This window comes from Antennarius striatus, chromosome 15, assembly GCF_040054535.1.
Source record: "Antennarius striatus isolate MH-2024 chromosome 15, ASM4005453v1, whole genome shotgun sequence".
Lineage (NCBI taxonomy): Eukaryota > Metazoa > Chordata > Actinopteri > Lophiiformes > Antennariidae > Antennarius > Antennarius striatus.
Genome location: NC_090790.1, coordinates 9625854 through 9649064, shown reverse-complemented (window position 1 = coordinate 9649064; position 23211 = coordinate 9625854). Strand labels below are relative to the sequence as shown.

Sequence of the window (23211 nt, the reverse complement as noted above, 5' to 3'; positions counted from 1 at the left end):
AAAAGCCTGAAGACTTTGTATGTTATAATCTATACATTCAGTAAATTAATGATAACTCACTGACAACAATGGTCTTATTTCAGACAACAGAGGAAGAAGGGGGGATTTAATATTCATAACTCTCTGTCTGTGGTGTATTTTATTTTTTATGTTCGTAGACTTTACTTTCCTTCTCTGATTCTTTGTAGCTGATTGATGTTCATGATTAAATAGAACCACATAGAACTACAGGATGCAATTGGAAGTAACACAAATTGTGTGTGACATTTATTGGCAAATATGTTATTTATCTGCTGTTTGCAATAAAAAAAAAATCAAAGAAGAACAATTTAAATAGCTTGATGAGTCAGATCACAAGTTTTCCTTTGCACATTCAAGACAAAAGGTTGTTATTATTGAAAACACACATTTGCTAATCAGATGTTAAAACACTGTGACCACCATCACAGACTTCGGGCTTTTTTCTTAGTAAGACCTAAATTTATATCAGGATGTCATGCCTGAACACCAAGATGTTTACCACAGCTGACCCCAAAACGTAAGGAAAGTCCACTGCAGTAAGATCAAAAGGGTGCAGCTAAGACACGGGAGATTTAGGAGTCTGTTCTGAGAAGTAATGACAGAAAATCTGCAACTTCCGTGGCCTGTGGATGAGTGGTATGTCTGGAGGAAGAAGACTGAAGCCTGTGCCATAAAGAAATCTTTAGCTTCTGTGAAATATGGTGGTTTTTAGTTGATCTTATGTGGCTAGATGAACATGTGTCACCAACTAGGTGTCACGGGAGATACCAAAAGGACAATGATCTCAAAAACATCTCAAATGTCCATCAAGGCTGTTTTAGCTCATAATTACACAGTAGAAGAATCAACAATTGTGGTGTCAAAAAAACTGAACAAATATAAATATTTAGAAACATAGTGATGCTTATTTGTGATAATATAGAAATGCAGAATACATTTTCCAGACGAATAACACATGGTTATGTGTTAGTATTGACAGCCCTAACGTCAGCCTCATGATGGTGCCATAGGAAGTTAGTGGATCAAGGATAGACTAAAGAAATAATCACCTATATTCAGATATCCATCAAAACAGTAGTCGCATACAACTGGAACCCAATCCTGTCCTTTACTTCTGTCCAAATGTTGTATATATTCCAAGGAAATTGAATAGAAATACATACATTTACATTATATTTACAGTAAGACGCCTCTCATGTGACATCAGAGAAAATTTATTGTTATCTGCAAAATAGTCCTTTTACATCCTCCTTTTTTATTTACCCTAGTCCTCTGAAATGTCAGGAAGAAGCCCCCAGAGCCTGAGATTTGAAAAAGCTTTCAAGGTTGAAGGTTGCGACACTGACACAGGGAAAGTCCTATGTCCACAGCCCCAAGGCCAATCGGGGCTTATTTTCTTGGGTGGGGCTGTTTGTGCATGCAAAGCATCTGTTCATTACAGAGCATACCTGAATCAGAATTCATCATGACTCATAACAATGAGTGGAAAATGTGCATTTGTTGGTCAATAAAAGATACAAGCCCAGTTTTATACAAGCTTTATTTAAACAATCATTTCCAAGTTTTGCAATGAGGGAAGCACATTTCCAACAATAGGTCGTCATTGGACAGATGCTGAGCCAATAAAGAATTCATCTAACTAGTCATGAGTTTCATTTTCATTCTTAAAATGACCAGACACTCATCGACCACTGTCACATCAAATATGTACATAGTGTATTTTTATACAAGCAATATAAAACTTGGCAAATGAAAGGGTGTTTGCTACTTCAATGTGTGAAGAAAGGTTTGCCTGCGAGTGGAAAAAAATACGGCAAACACTGGAAATTTTTCTCTGACCTGTTAATAGCTCCATGAGTGTTTCATCTTTTCAAATACAGTCACTGGCCCAAATTGGCAGACACTACAATGAGTACTCATGTTAGCTCAGGCATGTCATAACACTACAATACTCATTCAGTAAATTGTTCAAAAATATGAAGATTTGGTGTTATAGTTTGAATAATACATTTAAATGTCTGTCTGTGCTGTCTGGCTGGCATCTGAAATCAGTTCCTGATGACATTACTGTAATTATCTTGGTAACTTTCCCCCAATACCGTCACTTCTTGGCAGTAACATGAAGTATATACACAGAGCTATATGTAACAAAATACAGTGGCTGGCATGATGGAGGATAACAGGGAACAAAATAATATTAGTACAGTAATCTAATAGTAATGATGATGACTTGTCATATCAAAAACGTTTCCCTGATATAAATTAAAACCTGTCAACCATGATGTGGACGTGGAAATGTTCCATTGCATGCAGTTTTCTTATTAAAACAATGACTAAAGGTGATGGACGGCTAAATAGTTAATACTGAATAAATTCTGTAATTTTTTTTTTGTGGCAATTTTCCCCACTTAATCGTGGGAAACATTTAAATGATGGCCAAATTATAATATCTGATTTGCTGAGCTTTTTCCCACAAAACAACACATCTTTGTTGCCACCACTAAAACGGTAAAAACTGTGAAAAAGTGTAAAATGTGCTTTTTTTAATGACATAACAGTTTCTGAACAACTTACTTTGGACTGATATTTCAGAGAAGAAAATTGTCTTTCAGAAACGACAGGAGGTAAATTACTTTGTTTTTAACACCTTGCACTGGAGTTGCATGGTTTATACAATAAGCTCTGTGTCATTTTTATTAGATCAAGACAAACTCAACACTGTTTGACCCCACTTCCTCATTTGCAGCATAATAAACTAATAATCTGATGTTGTAAAAGGAAACCTCACATCAATAGTAATATTGTCAGTGGCGATAGAATACTATTAATGGGGGGAAAAAACGAAACACTGCTGTACAAGTCGCAAAAGAATAAATAAGCCATTGAGATAAGAATGAATGGCATGGAATAAACAAAAGTTACATTATATACCTTTAAAATGTGAATCAAGTAAAAAAACAAAAAAACAGAAGCCCTCATTAAGCCTTAATTAGTCTTTACAATACACATTCATTGTCAATAAATGTATATGCATAAGATTAAACCTCATCTCATTTTAAAATTTTTCAATAAAATACTGAAACTATAACTTACGTCATTAATTAATGAGAGCAGACAATTTTTTTGAAACTGTCATGTCTAAATGAAGGCACTTATAGCTGCGAAATGAACATGTGCTCAGGTCCAGGTGTTTCTCTCAACCTTTCTCACCAGTTGTTTTTTTTTTAACAAAACTTTAATAAGCACCAACATTGAAAAGTTTAAACTGCATTTTTGAGCAGTCAACTTCCTCCATGGATTTATGCCGAAACAGAATTGAACTGGCTGGTGTGGACAATTTGGAAGGTATTGATCTGTGATTGACAAGATCCTTTTTAAGTTTCCTTTTCTTCTTTTTTAAAATCTCGTTCAATCCAACCAAATAAACAGTCCATTAGCCTACAAAAGCTAATTAACAGTTCAAGTCCTCACTTCTGCTTTTTGAGGCAGACATTCAAATAGTCTTTTTGATCATGTTATTTGCTACTATGACAAATAACGGCAAAGTCGACATCAGGGACACCATACAAACAGGCATTTCATTGACGAACTAAATTAACTAAATTTTATATGAAGAAAAACTGCACATAGGCTTAATGGGGGCCTCCATCCTATGATCCTATATAAAATCCCATCTGTAACAATATTCCTTTAAAATAAAAGTTATTCACCATCCTATGCTCCAACTGCAAACGTAAACGAGGCGATGCAGTAATGCCCCTTAAGCTCTTCTGTAGTCTGCGCCTTGTTGTCCTCATTAATCCTTGAGGTAAAACCGCTTCTAAAGAGGCCATCTAGCAACATGTTTGTAAGAGGCTGGGCAGAGATCAACACTTAAAAGTCCACAGGGTTTACACTCATTTTAGTTCTGCAGACTGATTTACGGGTTACGCTTCTCAAATATTTCTTCCACACTGCCACCAACACTCCTCCAATGATGTAACAGATTTATGAATATTACTGAGGTATCCTGAAAATGTTACATGCTTGTACTGCAGCAAAGTCTTTAAGCAGGGCTTAACTGAAAGATAATCCAAACTTCTGGCTTCCTGTTCTGTTTGTAACAGGTTCAGTTGTAACAGACTTGATGTGATGTAGAAACATAGGCAGGCATGTCGATGAAGAGTAACAAGAGGGAGGAGAAAATAGCAAGATGGAAAGGTGGAAAGGAGTTTAACTGGGAGCGGGAGGGTGAGGGTTTGCTTTCTCCAAAGCTGTCCGACCACAGTCTGGAAGTCACAACTCTACAAACTGCAGAGGGCTGTTAGTGCTCATGATGCCGTCCCTGCTGTGTTATTCACAGGCTTGAGCCAATGCAAAGTCATGCATGCAGTAGGCAGGCAGGTAGTTCATGCATCGTATGCCTCAGGCTGGCCAAGCATATGCCAAAGACAGACTGGGCCACATCAGGCCTGGCCATCTCACTGGTGTGACAGTCATGCAGTGACATTACTGTTGGGGAGGAGAGAGAGAGATAATCGTGAGACGGTGGAGCCCGTCAGCATGATATTAAAGTGTACATGTACTCAGCAAGTGAACAGGGTTACTCTGAAGGCTTCCTCCATCATGTTAGTGAGAGATCAGTCATGTTGCGCTTTAAAAACAAGGTCAATGCAAAGAGATTGGGAGAGGAAAATGGGTTAAAGAGCTGCAACAAGTATTAAGGATTCCGATTTTAAGTGGCATTACTGTATTTAGTATTACAACAAACAAATATGGTTATTGATTCACATTAAGTCTGTTGATTAAGAACCACAATGAACAAACTCTTCATCGACATTAAGACTGATCTACAAATCCTAGGCCATAAAATTCAGCAGATACCACACAACCAGGGTTTTCTTCCTTACATATAATCCTGTGGAGTAGAGCGAAATCTATAGTGCTGCAACTACGGCGACCCAATACTGTGGTACACACATTTACATCTTTGAAATTAAACACTACATCTGAGATAACTTGGTAAATGCTGGTGATTGTAAACCATGTGAATGTGGTTTTCCCAAATCATGGAGTATGTTCACTTATCAAGAAAAGGAACATGATCATATGATGATTATACATCCTCCTATGTTTCTGTATTAGTCGCTGAAAATTGATCAAATAAATTTTAAATGACAGTCCAAACTCTGTCATATGTAAAACTGAAAATTTGACAAATACAGTCAAAAAATAAGAACCTCAGGTGCTATCTGAGGTGCATGAATACTGCATAAGTAAGAGGAGTGTTTCTGCCAAACAAGAATGGCAACAATCTGAAGATTCCTTGAAGTCCAAGTTACCTGCCTGACCCTCATTTGCCACAGTGTTCAGGTTCAGCAAGGTGTTTGGGGCAATTAAGCAAACTCTATCAAATATGTTGGCGAGTAAAAAAAAAAAAAGATAAAAGCTTGGCATGGCATGAAATCAGGGTAAAATGTGCATAGTAAGGGAAAAAAAATGGTGAAAGGTTTGGGCAGCCTTGTCTGGCATCTCTACCTCATGGATCTGATCAAAAAGAAAAGAACACAAAGTCAATAGGCAGAATGCAGGGAAACAAGAACATCCATCAGAAATGAATGTTCAGTGACTATTAGTACAAGGGTTTTGTTAAGGTAGTTTGTTGCAGGATTTCTCCGCCCTGCTGCCATCTACCTTGCGGTAGCGGGCTGAACGTGGCCTGGATAGGTGCGCCGTGTGCTGGTGGCTTGTCTCTGTCGTGCCAGGAAGGACTGACTAGAGCCGGTGTTAGCTAGCCTATCTTCAGCCGCCTTCTTCTGTAGAGACATGCCCTAGAAAAAGAAAAAATTAATCTTACTTGTTTTTAAAGTTCATTTCCCCTAAATCAGCAAGAAAAAGAGAATCAGCTACTTTTAATTCATAAACATTGATGTACATAGAAGTTAACTAAAGTCAATTTAAAAAACCCATGTCAGCAATAACTATGATCAAACAAGTAAAAGAATTGTCACTCAAAAATTAATGTTAAGCACAAACAAAAGCAAATGGCTCCCTCTGGTGGCTTTCTTCTGGTGTGTGTGTGTGTGTGTGTGTGTGTGTGTGTGTGTGTGTGTGTGTGTGTGTGTGTGTGTGTGTGTGTGTGTGTGTGTGTGCGTGTGTGTATTTGTATACATAAATAACCTTTCAATAAAGTGACAAGGAAACGCTGATTATTTTCTGAATAATTAATAATTTTAAGAAAAGTTGGATTTTCACTCACTTTTAGAATTTAAGCTCCATACTACTTTGACCTTTATGCATAAATGTGTACTTGTAATTCTCAAGAGCTAAAATCTCAGCTATAAATATGAGGAAAAATAAGCACTGTTCAAAAGTGACTGATTGTTCAGTAATTTGCGACTCTTACCATATTGTACCAGGCGGACACAATCAGCTTCTCCTCGTAATCTCTCTGACCTTTTGTCTTGTCCATCTCTTTCTGTTTAGAGAGAAAACAGAAAGAAATCAACACCAGGGCACTTTAAACTGGAATATGTTATATGTCCAAATATTATTTTAGCACCCTTCATTTTGCAGCCAGTATAATTATCCATATGATGTCTGGAACACCCACTGTTAAAAACTGCCCCTATATTCTCTAGCAGACAATCGACCTCTTGATTACCTCCAGTGAGTGCAACATCCTCTCCTTCTCCTGCAGCTGGTTCTTCAGTGCCTGGACCTCTGGACCTGAACCCTGGTTCTGCTTGGGGTCCAGGGTCCGGATAACCTGAACACATAAATTCATATTGCATCATCATTTTTTGTTGATCCCTCCTACAGAGAATATTTCTCATCAGAGAAAAAGATTGTGTTAGTACGATTAATGAACTCACACTCTTGGCTTTCTCCAGGTATTTCTTGTATCTCTCCTCCATCTGCTTCATATCTTCATCTTTTTTCTTCAAGGCGTCTTCTAACTCATCCACCCGTTGGGCTGACAGAACACAATATATTGTTTTGTCAGTTCGAGAGGATAGAGGGTAGACAGTGAACATTAGAAATTAATAAGGCTCCAAACTCACAGCAGGCATTATATTTAGGCTCTATTTCATCAATGAAGGAATTTTTCTTCAGCAGGTCGTTGTTCAACTCTCTCAATTTCTCCCTGAAAAATGTAGAAAGTGGAAACATTACAAAAAAGGTTAGATATTTTTAGGCCATCTAAAATCTTTTTAAAACAAGCTTTATGTAATCTGACCCAGAAAACAAATTTCTGGATTTGTAAGAAAACAACTTACATGTGCTCCTCATATTTCTTCTTCAGAATAGAGGACTGAAAAAGAAAATTGATACTTTAGCATGTGTCACAATTCATTTGTATGCTTTTTAGAATCCTGTTAAACATATCAAATAACATTAAGGAATGAGGAGGGTTGGGTTTCTGCTGGAAGGAAAAAGGCAGATATAGAGGATGTCTGTGGGTCAAATTTCTGAGAGCAAAATGTCCTGGAGCATAGCTAAAAAAAGATTTAACCCCTACCTGCATGTAACAACTCAGTGTAAACAGAACCTAAAATCACAATCCATATAGTCCATTCATGGAAGTGTACTTGAAAATAATAGGTATATTACTTATTGGCAGGAATCATAGACGCAGAACCTGTCCTTCCCATCTTTGCGCCTGACACTTAACTTATACCCACTTTTTATCCACATCTCCATTTTTAAAAAAATATGGGCATTAGTGAAATCAAGATGTTCTGTCTTGCTTCAGTGACAAGATTAAGAAAAAGGTCACTTTGATGATGTAATCAAAATCAATAGACCTACAGGAGTAATTAATAATTTAATTTTGGGGTTAATCATGTTGTGAAGGTTCATAGTAGGTCATGAAAAGCATTTCACACGCAAGTCAGCTCCTTCTCACACAATAAGTAAAATCCTTGCAGATTCTGGTTTTCACCTAAACAAGTTATCTGAAATAAAATATCAAAACCTTTAGCCTTCTGCAGAGGTGCACTGCAGTCATATATATAAGGATCATTTTGTCTACATGTGGGATGATGGGAATTTGACGACTCTGTGGTAGGTGCCAACTTTCCAGCTTCAATGGAGCTCTTATATTTCAGCAAACAATTCACAACTTACATCATCTGCTTTGGAACCCTCTTCTTGGAGAGACTTTTGTAGCTCTTCTACCTGACTCTGTTCCTCCATCAGGCGTTGATTGATTAGCCTTAACAAAAAATGAAAAAGACCAGTTTGACAAGATTACAGCCATGACAAAAAACAAACTGCAAACTGCAAATAGTTAAGACATCACAGAGGAAGGATTCTGGCTTAAAGGTCATTGGATAAAATTCCAGTAATTCCAGTATAGACAAGAAAATCTTTGTGGGGAAATAAATTATGGAACAATCCACATTCTGACACAGTGGAACACAATCTGATCAGCTTCAAAATGCAATTTTCAAAACTGCATGAACATGCCAAACAGCAAATGTAAGTGGCAGATAATTGTATGGGGTGCATGGGACTGGGCCCTTTGCTGACCTGTTCTCTGTCTCCAGTTCATTCTTCCTCCTGTTGGCATCCTCCAGTAGACTCTGCAGTAACGCAATCTTTTCATTGTCAGATCCCTCTTGTGCCAGCTTCAACATTTTGTTTTCGTGTTGAAGACGAATCAAATGTTCTCTGTAAGAACATGTTAGAAACACGAGTTCAGTTATGATCACACTTAATAGAAATTATCAGCACTGGCTGTTGTGCACCTGTAAAGAAAAGCACCATGGATCACTAACAGAACCTCAATATATTATTCACTCATATTATTATGGATTACCAGTATAATACGGTTTAGTATTCCCAAATGGCACAGATGCATTCTGGTTACAGGTACGTAATATAACAATGAATGTCTTCATAATAAATGTAAGTCCACAACAATGTAGGTCAACATTCAATGAATTCAGGGTTGCACATCTTGCATCTTGCATTGTTCCCTTGACAGACTGGCTGCTTCTTCATGATAATGAACTGTGTTTTCATACAACATAAGTTTTCATGTAGTTTGAATAGTTTGATTCAGTTACTTGTTTATTCCTCTCAGCAGTTTATTCAGGGGATGAGATCAATGATTATAGTATTTACAACAGTGAAAAATAGTATACTAATGTAATGTAATGGTATTCACTGTGATCCCATCTTCCTCTCTATAGCAATGTATACTCTGTATCATAAAGTAAGAACAAAAACTAGAAAAACAAGAGCGGTGTGTGCATTGCAAAGGTGAGAACAGGATATTTTTAAGGATTCGTACTTCCACTTTACTTTCCAAAATAGTTTTCTGTATGTTATTTACCATTAAGAGTATGTAATAATTCAGACTTTGTGCCTGGATGCCACTGTCATGAAAGTTTTCCGCCCCTCAATCCTTTTGACAGATGAGATGGCGAGTGTTGTGTGATCCGTTTGAGCACAGTTTGTCTCAGGGCTGTGTTTTTTCAGGGTGTGGCTGCTGATTCCCTTCCAATAGGGAAGCTTACAAAATGTTTCCAGATGAACTCACAGCTCAGCTGCAGGAAGGCAAATTTTGGGCCAGGGAAGGTGGAGAAAAACAGAGGAGCTTCCAACACGAGTACATCATCATGGACATTTTTGTTTGGAGGATACCTGATTTCTACTCACATTTTCCACCTCTTTAAAACCAAGTAATAAAAAAATAACAACCCAAAAACAAACCCAGTTAGCAAATTTTTAATTTCACACAAAGCTCTTGTCTTTAAATATCTCTCAGGAAACATTGCTATGGAAACATCTTCCTACCATTCACAGAAGCTTGCAGGACGTCACCTCAAGGCACAACAACTTTTTGTAAAACTATGTCTGGACAATAAATAACCTGTGGTGGGTTTACTGACAGGATTAGGTTTTCAAGGTAGATTCACATTTTGTCAGGGCTCGCAAGGCTTGCAAGGCTGCAAGGAGAAAACCCAGCCCCCTTGGAGATCAACAGTCTGGCTGATGTAACTCAGGGTTATTGCATAACTGAGTGTAGAGACAGCTCGTCCTATGCCAAACTCATCTGAGTTAATACAGCAGACAGAGCAAGAAGAGCAGGCTAGAAACAGCACCATGACATCAGCAGAGAATCAAACTTTCTTCCCAAATTATTATAGTGTTATAACTTTTATATGAGAGAGAGAGAGAGAGAGAGAGAGAGAGAGAGAGAGAGAGAGAGAGAGAGAGAGAGAGAGAGAGAGAGAGAGAGAGAGAGAGAGATTAGATGTTCTGATATTTGTAACCCACCAACAACTTTATTCAAGGATTTCTCTTGTGTAATACACTGAATAACAAAAATAATTAAAATGAAGAAAACGTCATACCTTATTTCCGGTGTGGTGATCTCTGCAGCCAGCGAATCGGATCTGTCATTGTTCACAAATGGCAGCAACCCTGAAGCGAAGAGAGAGCATGGGGTTCAAGGTAAATCCAGTCATGTAGACTGGATCAAGAAAGTCTGTATTTTGCGAAGAGAATGAAAGCCATCAAGTAATAGTATATCTGACCTTGTCGCTGCATATTGTTCCCATAAACTAAAATATAATGCTATAAGTCGTGGAATAGTAAAGGCACCACGCTTGCATGTTTTGATGTGTTAAGTTTCTTAAGAAAAGTCTTCAGTTGTTTTATTAGCCCCACCGAGACAAAAGATGTCTATAAACAAATAGGCAGATGAGAGCTTCTCCCACTGACATAAATATCTCTACTTGCAGGAGGGAAAATGCAAAGCAAGGCTACTCATGACATTTCTTTATGTCATTTTACCTGATGTAAGCTGCCCCTCCTGGGCTTGGACGCAATGTAGCTCCTCAATCGTCTCCTTCAGTGAGTCTCTTTCTGTCCGCATGCGCTTTAGGGGGAGAAGGGGGAGATATGTGATGAACTTCAGTATAAGTAGGGAATAACTTCAACAGAGAAAAATACTGCATGGAAGTCTCCACATGCCATATGCTAATCAAGCAGGGTTAACTGCTGCTCTAGTTATGTCTCTGAACCAAATGCTAAATAAATAAGTTACTCCTCTGGTTTAATTACATCTCAATAAATCAATCAACCTTTATTTGTGTAGCGCTTAATCACATCAGCAGACATTTCAAAGCTCTTTAACAGAGAAACCCAACATGACCCTCTCCCTCAATCTCAAACGGAACTGAGAATGAATGCTGAGTTACATTGATAATGATATTATTGGGTCATTCTTTTATCAGGAATCAGTTTTTATAAAACACAGTATTAATAAATTTAACTGTGCATACATCTTTTTCTTTTTGCAGAGCGTCTACTTTCTCTTTCACACGTTTGTACTCAAATTCCATCTTGTCAGCCTTTTTCGACTCTTCTGATAGTCTGTTCTGAAGTTCAACCACCTGTGCAGACAAAGGACAGTTAATGAGAACAGTTATACGTGGTAGGACATACAGGCCAGGATCACGATTACTGAATGAGTTGACTGTTCACCTGTCTTTTGTACGTCTCCAGCTGGCCCTTAGCAGCATTTGCCTTTCGTAGCTCTTCTTCCAAACCCATGTTAGTCTGCACTAACACGGTGTTCTTCTCCTCCATGAGCTTATTCTGGAAAATATAATTGCAAATGTAAACTTAATTACCCTCTTATACTTGGACATACACCACAAGGTAAAAGTTGAGAAACACTTTGTGTGTCCAAATATTGTCATTTCATGAGCAAAGGCGGACATTATAACCAGTGTTGATTAGCAACTTAATGGTGTTTGCTACAGGAATCTGTTGTGTATGCCTGCCTACCTGTCTCCTGAGAAGACCCATATCCTCCAGTTTCTTCTTGTAGTGCTCCACTGTTCCTTCTAGCTTTGAAACTCGGTCTGATGAATGTCTGGGAAAAAAACCCCAAAAGGTTCACTTCATGTTTCACCCAAAAATAAAAAGACAGGGAAGATTCAAAAAGACTATTTGGATAAAAAAACAAGTCTGAAACAGTAGGATAGGATCCTTTGTTTTTCTGACCTATTTGCTTCTCAACAGGTCTTTGGAATAAAATTAATTTCTTTTCAAAAAATTTATAATCTTAACTATGATGCAATTTGTATGTATTTCACACACTGTGAAAACAGATGTACTTATTATTTGATACATTTTAGGGTAATATTATGTCTCCTTAATTCACCTGAGGACATCCATCTCATCTTTGAGAGACTGGGCTTCGTCAGCAAGGGATACAAGCTCTTCATTCTGTGACTTGACATCAAGGAGTTCTTTTTCAAGCTCTTCACATCGGATTCGGTAGTCATCCTTTGCAGCCTCCAACCTAAGAAAATATATGCCACTATATCAGTTTTCACATCTGAAAATGTTTTGACATCATCATTGGTCAAATGAAGTCTTGCTTTTGACAAGATATTTTTACTTTTATCATGCTAAAAGCTTCACACCTGAAAGTTTCTTCCTGTAGTTGCTCTAATTGTGTCTGTAACTGGAGGTGTCTACGTCCAGCAGGGCTATTTATATCCTCTATGGAGTCAGACTGGTTGAGCCTCTCCATCAGGACCTGGTTTTCTGCTAATAAACTGCTTTTCTCCTCTTGTAAGGCTGCCACCTGTGCGAGAGATAGTACCAAAAAGTGGGGACAGGTGATGGAGGGAGGAGAAGACAATTTTTTATGGGAGGAAATATAAAATAGGAGATAAAAGATGAATGAAAGACAAAAAGGCATATATGTAGAGAGGGATGAAAAGTATGTCAAAAGAGGAGAGAAGCAAACAAAATAAAAACAAATTAGAAAGAGTAGTAGACAGATAACTAAAATGACATAGGCCACTTAAATGAACAATTATGTTTTCTTTACATCGTTTCATCAATGGAATTATTCACTGCAGTACTGTTTGTAGCAACAAAGCAGGAACACACCAAGCACATGTCAACAAGGCAAACCAGCAAACTTTAACATAGCAAAGAGCTACATGTCGTTTGATGTTGCCTCCTCAATGTCATAGGCAGGGTATCAAACACAGCAAAGCAGAAGCTGATTTCAGTGTGTCTTGATATTACTTACCAAATTCCTTAAGACAAAATAAACACCCTTCAATATCAACGAACAAAGTTTTATGTGTAAATACATTAAAAAATACCAGAATTTCTTAGCCCAGTTTATTAATTAATTTGCCAGAATCAGGTCTATAAAGTTTTTCTGAAATTATTGGCAATTCAAAATAAGTGTAACCAGGCTATTGCTAGTTATTGGGAAAGTAAACTCTATTAGACAGAACAGGCCAAAGTGACATTTGCAAAACTAAATAGAAATAGTGAAACACAGCAGAGAACTTTGTTGCAAAAAGAAGTGAAACACCAGGGCAGCACGTATTGTATTTTGTTTTATTTGTTTTCCTATTCTAGCATCATGGGCATCTACACTGAAAACTCACATCAATAGCTGCTTTTCATCAAAGGCTTTTTAATACCCTCATGTGTTAAATGAGTGCCATCTAAACATCATTAACACTGTCGTGTTGAAGTGTCAAATACTTGCTCCAGTGTGAACATTCTCTTCCATCATATTAAAGACATGAGAAAAGCTCAAACAGAAGGGAGCCTGTTTCATATTCTACACCAAAATAGGGCATTCTAAAACAATGCTTCTAAATGGCCAGAGGTGTTAACTCACAGTGGTGCTGCTGATTGTGTGTTTACTAGAATCCCATTTTTGAAAACGATTTTTATGTTACAGTAATGGTAAAAAGAAAAAAGGCTCAACGGTAATGGCAACAGATATGTATAATTTATAGATTGCAAAACAATCAAGGTAATTTTCCTCCTTGGTTCAAAAACACAAATGTCTCCTCTCACGGTCGATTGCTATTTTACTGGAAAACCGCTAATCAGAAAGACGCAAGTGAAGGTGCAACCACTGACACACCCAGACAAAACTGCAGTCATGGTGTGTCCCAAGAGGACCACATGTATACACATTATATGCAAACAACTGTGCAAAAATGTGTAGACACACATGCACATATAATAAGGAGAAGGGGAAACTGGATTCCGGGGGGATGCTGGTGCAAGCAGAGTGAAAATAAATCCAGGGCCTTTAGACACACCACACACCATAGATGGGGAAAAAACACAGAAAGAAAGTAAAGTTTGGAATTACCCTCTCTTCTAGCTCATTTAAGTCTAACCTCAGTCTATCACGCTCCTCTTGGAGATGAAGGGCCTTTAAAACAAGCCACACAGTAAAGAAATTGGCAGGAAATAAGAGGACACACAGCAGGAGAGCAGGTCACCATTAACATTACAGAAACATTTTTCTGCAACAACCTTCATTAGAGAGAGACTGTTAAAGAAAAACACCCAGCATGATTAACTTATATTTTGCTATAAGGTGGTCTACCTTTTTAAACAGTTTTTTCTGTTGAGGAGAAAAAACTAAGACAAAATTGAGAAGGAAATGAGTAAACATTAGAAAGATCCACATGTATCGGCTGGTTTGCTACCATGAAGTGTGTAATGTGCTTATAATGAAGTGTAATTATGCCCAAAAGAAAGTTTCTTTGAAAGTGTAACCAAAAGATGGCTATTAAAGTATGAGGTTAAAACAGTAGAGCAGCAAAAATAGGAATAAAACATTTTAGGGTAGTTAAACAACACTTGCAGAGGCTAAGCCATCGCTTCAAGTTTAGGTTTCTACCGTTCGTGACTGACTCACGTGTTGACGCGCTTCTTCAATCAAGAGTCCGACACGCCAGCCTCTGCCATGAATACTGTTCATTTTTACAGTAGTTTCTCTGTTAACTTGTCCGATAGTTAGCTTCAAACATCAAAATATTCAGCTTTCGTTCATGAGTGTTTAAGTGGATATCACTGAATTGTTATGGAATTAAATTGTATGATAAACATACAGTGTATATATAGTATGTATAAAATGTAATTGTCTATTTCCTACATTACTGCTAAATAAATGTTTTCACTTATCCCCTTCAGAAGTATGATCTAACAAACCTAATGGTGTTATTGAACGTTTTAAGCGAGGTCATTCAGATTCATGGCTGGAACAGAAGTCTCTCATGATGTATGACACTAAATGTTTAACAGCATCTAACATGGCCATTGTGACTATATAAACCCTACCTGCATGTCGAGCTCACGACACCTCTGGGAGATCTCATCCTTGGTTGCTAAAGCATCATTCAGCTCCTCTGCTGTCTTCTTGAGCTGAAAACAGAAGGAAACGACAAATAAGCACAGTGTAGACCTGATCCCACCTCAAAATGATATTTACTCCGTTTAGATGAGACTAATGAAACGTATTATATCTTTACAAAAGAACGTGTGATGATGAGCAATAGTAGCTTAGTCCTCTGGGTCTTGGGCTGTGACCGGAGGATGGCTGGTTCAAGGCCCACGTGGACAGAAAAGTTTGGATTGTAAACTCCTGAGGATTGTCAAGGTACCCTTGAGCAAGACACCGTCCCCTTACAAGTTGCTCGTTGGGCCGCTCCACAAGGGAGTTGCTACAAGGCCACCATACCTGTCTGTCTAGATCTTCATATGAGTCATTTCCTCCCGTCACTGGAGACTCTTTACTCATCAACTGCAAAAACAGGAATATGAATAGTTAGAGAATATCAAGTTTGCACAACTCCAACAGTTTTGCATAACTCAAGCATTTGGTCCATCCCATGGGATTACAGCAGATCCCACACATGTGGAACCACAATTCCCCCTACAGACCTTTTGGTATTTAAAATCTGTCTCACGAACACCATCTTATTGCAATTATTAGATTGATCGTTATCTGCATTTAATTTTATAGAGATCTAAATAACGCTGTGCTTCACCTCTTGGATTGCTGCCATGACAACATGTTGCACAGACTCCTCCATCGCCATGATACTCTGGATGTATTCTAGAAACCAGAGAAACAGGCTAAATTACTGTATGTGTTAAATTCAGTGTTTGAGTCAGCTGTTAACATGATAAGAAACCACAGAATGCTGTGTTCCAATAACAAATGGAATACTGCACCACCACCCCCACACACACACACGCACCCTGCTTGTGGTCACAGCGGACAGCACAGCCCAGTATAAGCTGCAGCATCCTCCCAAGTTCTGCTGCATCTGAATGTTCTCCAATGAGGTTTACATCTGGTAGTGTGAAGTCGTTGATGTGCTGTCCAAGGACCTAGACAAGGACATAATACATGCCAATGTAAGAATAATCAATTAATTTAATAAAGATGAAAACTGGACAATAATGGTTCATATTACGTGAAAAGACTGGTAGAAAGTGTTTACATCTAATTATTGTCACTAAGCAAATCATTATTTCAAAATAATTAATACAGATTCTTCTTTTTACCTCTTGATAATAGTCAAGGATGCCTTTAAGAATTTTCTTTAAGTTGCTGATCTGAAAAAAAGAGAGAAATTTGTAAAAAAAAAATCTGAGGAGAACGCGAAATGTCAATCCATCTAACTAATACACGGTATATCAAAGTTTAAATAGGAACGGCAAAATAATGACAGATAAAGGCTTAAATTACTTATTCATGCACTACTAATGTGCACTATATGCATGTTTATAACATAAAACAAAGACAAAATGACTGACCTCATTAAGCCTAAACTATTGATAGCTAAAAAGGAAAAATAAGTCATACCAACCTTTAACCTCCAGTTGTCTCCAACCTCTGGCTTGATTCTATTGATCCAAGCATCATTGAAATACACTGCATCTCTATAAAATTCAGACAGGCCAGAGAATAAGGATTATAAAAGCTTCACATTACGACAAAGATTATTTTTTCTGCAAACACACCACTAATAATGTAACTGTGATTATTTTTCCAAACAGATGACAAACGGATCAATACCGCCATAAACAAATCCTAAGAATAAAACATACATTTTCTGCAAAGCTTGGGCCATCGTGATACCACTTGTCAAGTCCTCTACTGTCTTGCAGGGAGCCTCCACTCCAAACGTTTGAATCTAAACAACAAACAAACAAAATTTGAGCGCTGGGTTTAGAACAAAACCATGCAATATGCTTAATTATGTATTTTAGTGAAAGGGAAGAAATACGATCAATTACGTTTCTTGCAATATCCTATATCATGCAATATAGAAAAAATATTTTTGGGCAAATAACTTCTAAGACCTCTATAAAACTGCATTTTGATTGTGTCTTCCCTCAATAACACTCAGAGGACCAGAGTACAGTATTTTCCGCACTATAAGGTGCACCTAGAAGCCTTTGATTTTCTCAAAAAACCGACAGTGCACCTTATAATCCAGTATGCTTATATGGAAAAAAGGTTTTAAAATAGGCCATTCATTGAAGGAGCACCTTATAGTCCAGTGCGCCTTATAGCGTGGAAAATACTGTAAATCCAACCATATCGTTAGAAATGTTCTCTCTTCTCAGTCATCAGTGCTCAGTTGTTCAGATGTTTTAGACCTCACTTGGCATGTCTTTGTTCTCTTTCTATCCTTTATATTCCACTTGGGAGTCTATGTTATCCAGATTGATATTAATATATTTTGGTCTGTAAGCCTGCAGCAAAAAAAAGAGGGAAACTTTGAACAGGAATGTTGGATTTCCTACAAGAAGGATGAAATCCCTCATGCACATCATTCCTTCAGTCTCATGAATAATTTCATTGCAGCACTGAAGTTCTCAGTCAGATATTTGCCAAGAGCAGATGGCAGATGATATCAAATCATAGGTTAAAATGAAAAGCTTGAAAGACTGACTTTAAACCAGTGTAAACATGAACCCTTCAACATTGATGTGGAGCATGAGACCCCATTGGAATTATTTATTTTCACAATCTCATCATTAAACTGCACTACATACAAATATTGTTTTGGCTATGATTTTTACATCCCGCTTCAAAGCAGTGATGTATTGTGATTGTCAGTGTTCGTCTGTTCGTCCATCCGTTAGTCCACCAAATATCTTCGCAACTGTTAAATAAAGTGTACTTCTTCTTCTTCTTCTTCTGTTGCAGATAGAAGGAACAAAAAGCACATTACCTGGATGGCAAAGGGGATGAAAACGAGATGATGACCTTGTCCTTGAGAAAACTAGGTCAAGGTCAAAATTCAACTTTTGTACACTAAGGAACCAGATAAGATAGAAAGAAGAGGGAGAAGGCCAGTGTGAGTAAGACCATAGGTCAAGGCTAGTGCTTTGATCTTTGAAAGTCGGTCAGGGTAAAATATTTGAATTCAGGAGTGTCGCAGGATGTTGCCGTTCTCTGTCTGCCTTGGTTGTAGTTTTTGTTGGAATTTCTTTTGTAATTTGCAGTTCTTGAACATCAGATCAATCTGGCATCATATTTTAGTTTATGTGCATTACTACTGCTCACTACAAAGTTTAATATATTTCCATACATTCATGTCATTATTTGCATTGAACAGCATTTTGTAAACACTGGACTAACAGTGCAAAAACATTTTCAGTACATTTCTCCATCTTGTTTCAGCTAGCTAACGTCATACATTCATCCTATCTTTCTCATTTCTGTATGTATGTAATGTATGTTTTGTCTCAGTACCTTTGCTACAGAGACTGAACAACATAAAAAGCTCCATTCTAAAAGAAGACTAGTGCAGAATAAAGGTCCACCTGTCCCATCTTAAATAGGCTGTATAAGTGGGGCTTATGTGTGTGAACAAAACCAATTCATCTGGTAACAAAGATTCTTATTGTCTGAGGAATTTTAAGATTTTGATGTAACAAGATTTGCTTGTATTCCAGTTTTGCCAGGTTACTGCATACCGTCTGCTGTTATCACGTGAATAAAACAGGCTACACAGGCGCTCACACAAACATTTAGGATTAACATATACCAAAATTGGACAAATGTGAAAATAGTATTAAGTATTTAATACCACACTAGTACGCAACAATGACAAGTGATAACAGCTGTGATTTCAAAGTCAAAGTCAACTTTATTGGCACATGTATCATATATGCACAACATACAGCATAGACGAAATTAGTCCTCTCAGACCCACAGGCGGTAAAAAAACAGAAAAAAAAACTCACATTAAAAAGAAAAAAATGTGGGCAGGCAAAATAAAAGAATAACAAATACCAGCAATGAGGTAGATGTCAACATGGAAGCAACCAGTGCTGATTCCAGTTTTTGGATTATCATTCATGAGTGAGATAACAGTCCTGCAACTGTGTCTATCACACAACATTACAGCAAGGACAACTGTCAAAGGAATATGCAACTGAATACATGTGTGGAATAAACTATATTGGGAATATCTAGCTTGATGCAAAGATTGTAAGCATTTCAGAGACAATCCAAACCTACAACTCAAAGACAAACGGCATATTCCCTCAGAGATATTGACCTGATAAAGAACTGTATTGGAAAGTTTGTCTCAAATTACAGCTAAATCAAAAAGAGAGAGAGAGGACAAATTTGTACTCATAGGAGGGTGGCTGGTTCAAGTCTAGCATGGACCAAGGTCAGGAGTGTGAACTAGAAGCCGGAACATTATCAGTTCACCTCCTGTGCACTGTCATTTGTGCCACAGAGAGAAAAGAACTGCAATAAACTCAACAGTGAGCCTTCCCCTTACCAGAAAAAACTAGAACCAAGACAGTCACAGACTGCAACTTCCTGCGACACCCCTGAATTAAAAAAAATTACCCTGACCTAATTGCATAGGTCAAAGAGCAAAGCTAGTGCTCTGAGCTACTTTCATAGATCAAAGCACTAGCTTTGATCCATGGCCTTCTCCCTCGTCTTTCTATCTTATCCGGTTACTGAGTGTACAAAAGTTGAAATCTGACCTTGACCTAGCTTGCTCAAGGTCATCATCTCATTCTCATCCCCTTTGCTGCCCGAGTAACATGCTTTTTGTTTCATCTTCCCGTCTGCAACGGTTAAGAAGATATTTGGTTGACATACGAGTGGAGGGACAAACGGACGGACGGACACACACATCCCCTTCGCAGGATGTAACAATGAAAAAAACAAAGTGCAGTGTGAACAGAATTATTAGCTGTCAGGTTGGGCATAAAATGTTTGCAAATGTTAATTCACAAACTGTAGCATGAACAACTGAGTCTATGTTAGGTTCAGCACCAACGAACTCAACAGTTTTTTCTGTATTTGCAGCATTTTTCTGAGATGTATTGTGTTTTGTGTGTTAGCACTTCCCAAATTCTGCTGATGAAGACATTACCTTATCTTGCCTGTGTTTGATCTAAATGATCATGTGTTCACTTAATCTCTCGTGTTTGTCCTAATCAGCCAACATAGTAGACACACATGACAGAACTACTGTAATTCATTCCAGAACATGTGATGACAAGAGTAAATTAAATTACACAGAAGCTTATGTAGCTGCAGCAACCGTGAGAACACTTGAACCAATACAATATTATAGGCACTACAATTAAGTAGAAAATTTAAAAACGCACTTTTGTTCAGTGACTGCAGTATCATAACTTAGTCTTTTGTCATTTTCGTCTCAACAGGCAACCCAGTTTTTTATATCCAAATTCATGAATCACCAGATATAAAAAGGATCACCTGCAGAAACGCTCTAAAAGCAAATTCAAAACTAACATGTAGTTGGCTGATATGACATACTGTATATGCTACCATGACTACAAAAACAAAAAAATGATGTAGGTTAATGAACAAACCATTAAATGTAGAAGCAGTTATTAATGATTAAACATAAGGGGATCTATTTAATATAGCTGCTCTATTAATAATTTGTCACTGTAACAATTATAAAATAGATAGATAACTGCATAGCAGCAGCTTCATGCTCCACAGCATTGATATAATCAAACCAACTTGGTTTTCTTACTGAAGTGACCAAATCACACTTGCCCAGAAATGTCTCATGCGATTTTCTTTCCTGACAGTCTGAGAAATGTGACTTCACAGTTAACAGGTATGTGAGGAATGCTGTTTTACGTAAGATCAGCAACAAGCTGATAAGAGCTGACAGATAGAGAATGCAGAATGACTTCAACTGCACATGATTTTGCTGTAAGTTTCTGAATGATTACTTTTGCAAAATGTATGCTTCCAATGAAGATTCACTAGATGAAAATGTCGCTGCCATGTGAGGTAAAACATGAGATAGCAGGATTGCTCATTTATACCCATCTCTTTTCTAACTGTTTTCCACATCACAGCACTGACATTTAGGACACTAGTAAAATATGAAAAAGAAACTATTAACAGTTGCCATCACAGTACAACTAGGCCAATCGATCCAAAATAATGTTTAGCAATGCAACCTGAAGCATCCTAAATGTGCATGAAGTTAGCATAATTGTTACTGTTCTAAAATACTAAATGCTAAACTACTTTTGACTTCTCTGGTCTTATTACACTAAGGATGTTTAAAGTGAACAGTGATCATCGATCAGCTTATTAGAATCTTTCACATGGTTACTTCCACTTTTCCCCTCAAGCAGACTTAAACATTTGTTTTACATTAACTGGTGCATAACGACACCGACAGCCACACTCACAAATAACAAACAAACAAAAACAGGATTTCTAATTAATAATGTAACCACACCTCTATACCGTTCTTTACCAAAATGTAAACATGTACCAATAGGTTACATGTGAACCTAGCATAGACGATCTTATTCTATATTAAAAAATGGTAACAACAATCATAAAAATCGAAGAACTGACTGATAGATAATATGAATGTGATATTTCTGACGGGAACGAGGAGAAGGTCACGGAAACAACGCTGTGAACAATAAGGTCTTACGAATCCAGACTACATTCTAACGGTTTATCATCATCCTCAATACAGAACAAAAAGTCCACCAAACCATGACGAGGCTAACATCAACTGATTGATCCCGTTATACATGACAGACCGTTGGTGAAGTTTAGCTACCTAAACACCTGACCTCACAATTTTAGAGGCAAAATTCTATCCTGGACTGAATTGACGGCTTGCTGTAGGCGGTTAGCATTCAACACATCAGCAGCTAAAGCACCAAACAGCTGGCCTGCATACGTAACCAGTGGCCCAGTGTCATTTTCCTCTAGATTGCTACCGCTAACCCTGCCATCTCAACTCGCTAGCACTAGCCTAGCATCCTAGCTAGCTTTACCGGCGTCGGAGAACTGTCTGTTCACGAAAACGAACCATAAACTTTAATTTTGATCACATACCCATGTTAAGAGGCTTTCACATAGTTCCATTCGATCCAAAGACTCTGGTGTACTCATCTTGAATGAACGTAAACTGATAGCAAACAGAGCCTGAAGTTAACAGTGGGCTTCAGGTCCTCCTCAGCTCTCACTCTCTGGGTGTCTCTCTAAACGTAGGCAGACTGTCGGGTTCGCTGCCTTACTAGTCCGGCGTCTGACGGAGAGGGGCTGGATGGGCGGAGTCTATAGGGTTGTGAAGAAAAATTCCCATCATTTTTTTGGATTTAAATAAGGATAATAAAATATTTTCCTGTAGGGTTACATTGAGCCACCTGCCTGGTTTAAAAGCAATATATTGCGACCTTTAAAGGACCATTACCAACTAAATTTTAGATTTTGTTTGACCGGCGCATAAAAAAAATTAATTTTAATTGATGCAATTTTTTAGGCAGACACAAAGAAGCCCCCACTTTCAGGAGCAGAGCCTACAGACCTCTTTGCGCTGGTAGTTACGTGAAAGATTTACATGTGCAATATGTTAAAATCCAACTGGAACACTTCTGGCTTTACAGTAATGGTATTTGGAGCAGTTGATATAATTTAGCACAGCGACATTCCTCTAATCTTTGCTTTTGTCTAACCTGTTGCTTATAATTGTACATACCTTTGTTAAAATGGGTCAATTTTCCTTCTCATAGCATAACACAATAGAGTCCCATCGTAACTTGACCCTCATAATTATAACTCACAAATTTGAAAACCTACTTCTAGAATTTAGAAAGACATGGGCATTTTTTTTGGCCCATCAACCTTTGAACATATATCAAATTCCACATCCACAGTTATAACTTCAGATCAAGTACCTGTTAGAAATTCTGACTCAGATTGCATCAAAAACCTGATTCTGTCAGCAGTGTTAGTTTTTACCCCAGGTTTTTACCCCCAAGACTTTCACCTAACCTGTTCTCAGTTGAACAACACATTTACAATCCAGCTCATTGAAAAGGTCTGAAGTTGACCAA

The 23211-nt window shown here is 37.8% G+C and overlaps 1 protein-coding gene across 2 annotated transcripts; it reads right to left on the bottom strand.

The window, feature by feature from the left end:
- Positions 1-1543: 1543 nt before the first annotated feature.
- Positions 1544-22355, bottom strand: hook3 (hook microtubule-tethering protein 3). 2 transcript variants are annotated; one of them, XM_068334206.1, is made up of 24 exons: positions 22211-22355; positions 16924-17009; positions 16683-16755; positions 16378-16428; positions 16068-16200; positions 15855-15922; positions 15545-15607; positions 15145-15228; positions 12453-12616; positions 12188-12328; positions 11809-11896; positions 11503-11616; positions 11301-11411; positions 10810-10894; positions 10368-10437; positions 8536-8676; positions 8131-8218; positions 7281-7315; positions 7065-7147; positions 6876-6976; positions 6665-6769; positions 6407-6478; positions 5695-5831; positions 1544-5547 (listed from the first exon to the last, which is right to left on the bottom strand). In XM_068334206.1, exons 1-24 carry the CDS (start codon positions 22265-22267, stop codon positions 5535-5537), a joined length of 2163 nt encoding a protein of 720 aa, XP_068190307.1. In that variant the 5' UTR covers positions 22268-22355; the 3' UTR covers positions 1544-5534. The 2 variants fall into 2 exon arrangements, with proteins under 2 accessions (XP_068190307.1, XP_068190306.1); XM_068334205.1 differs by having other exon boundaries at positions 1544-4512.
- Positions 22356-23211: the final 856 nt, after the last annotated feature.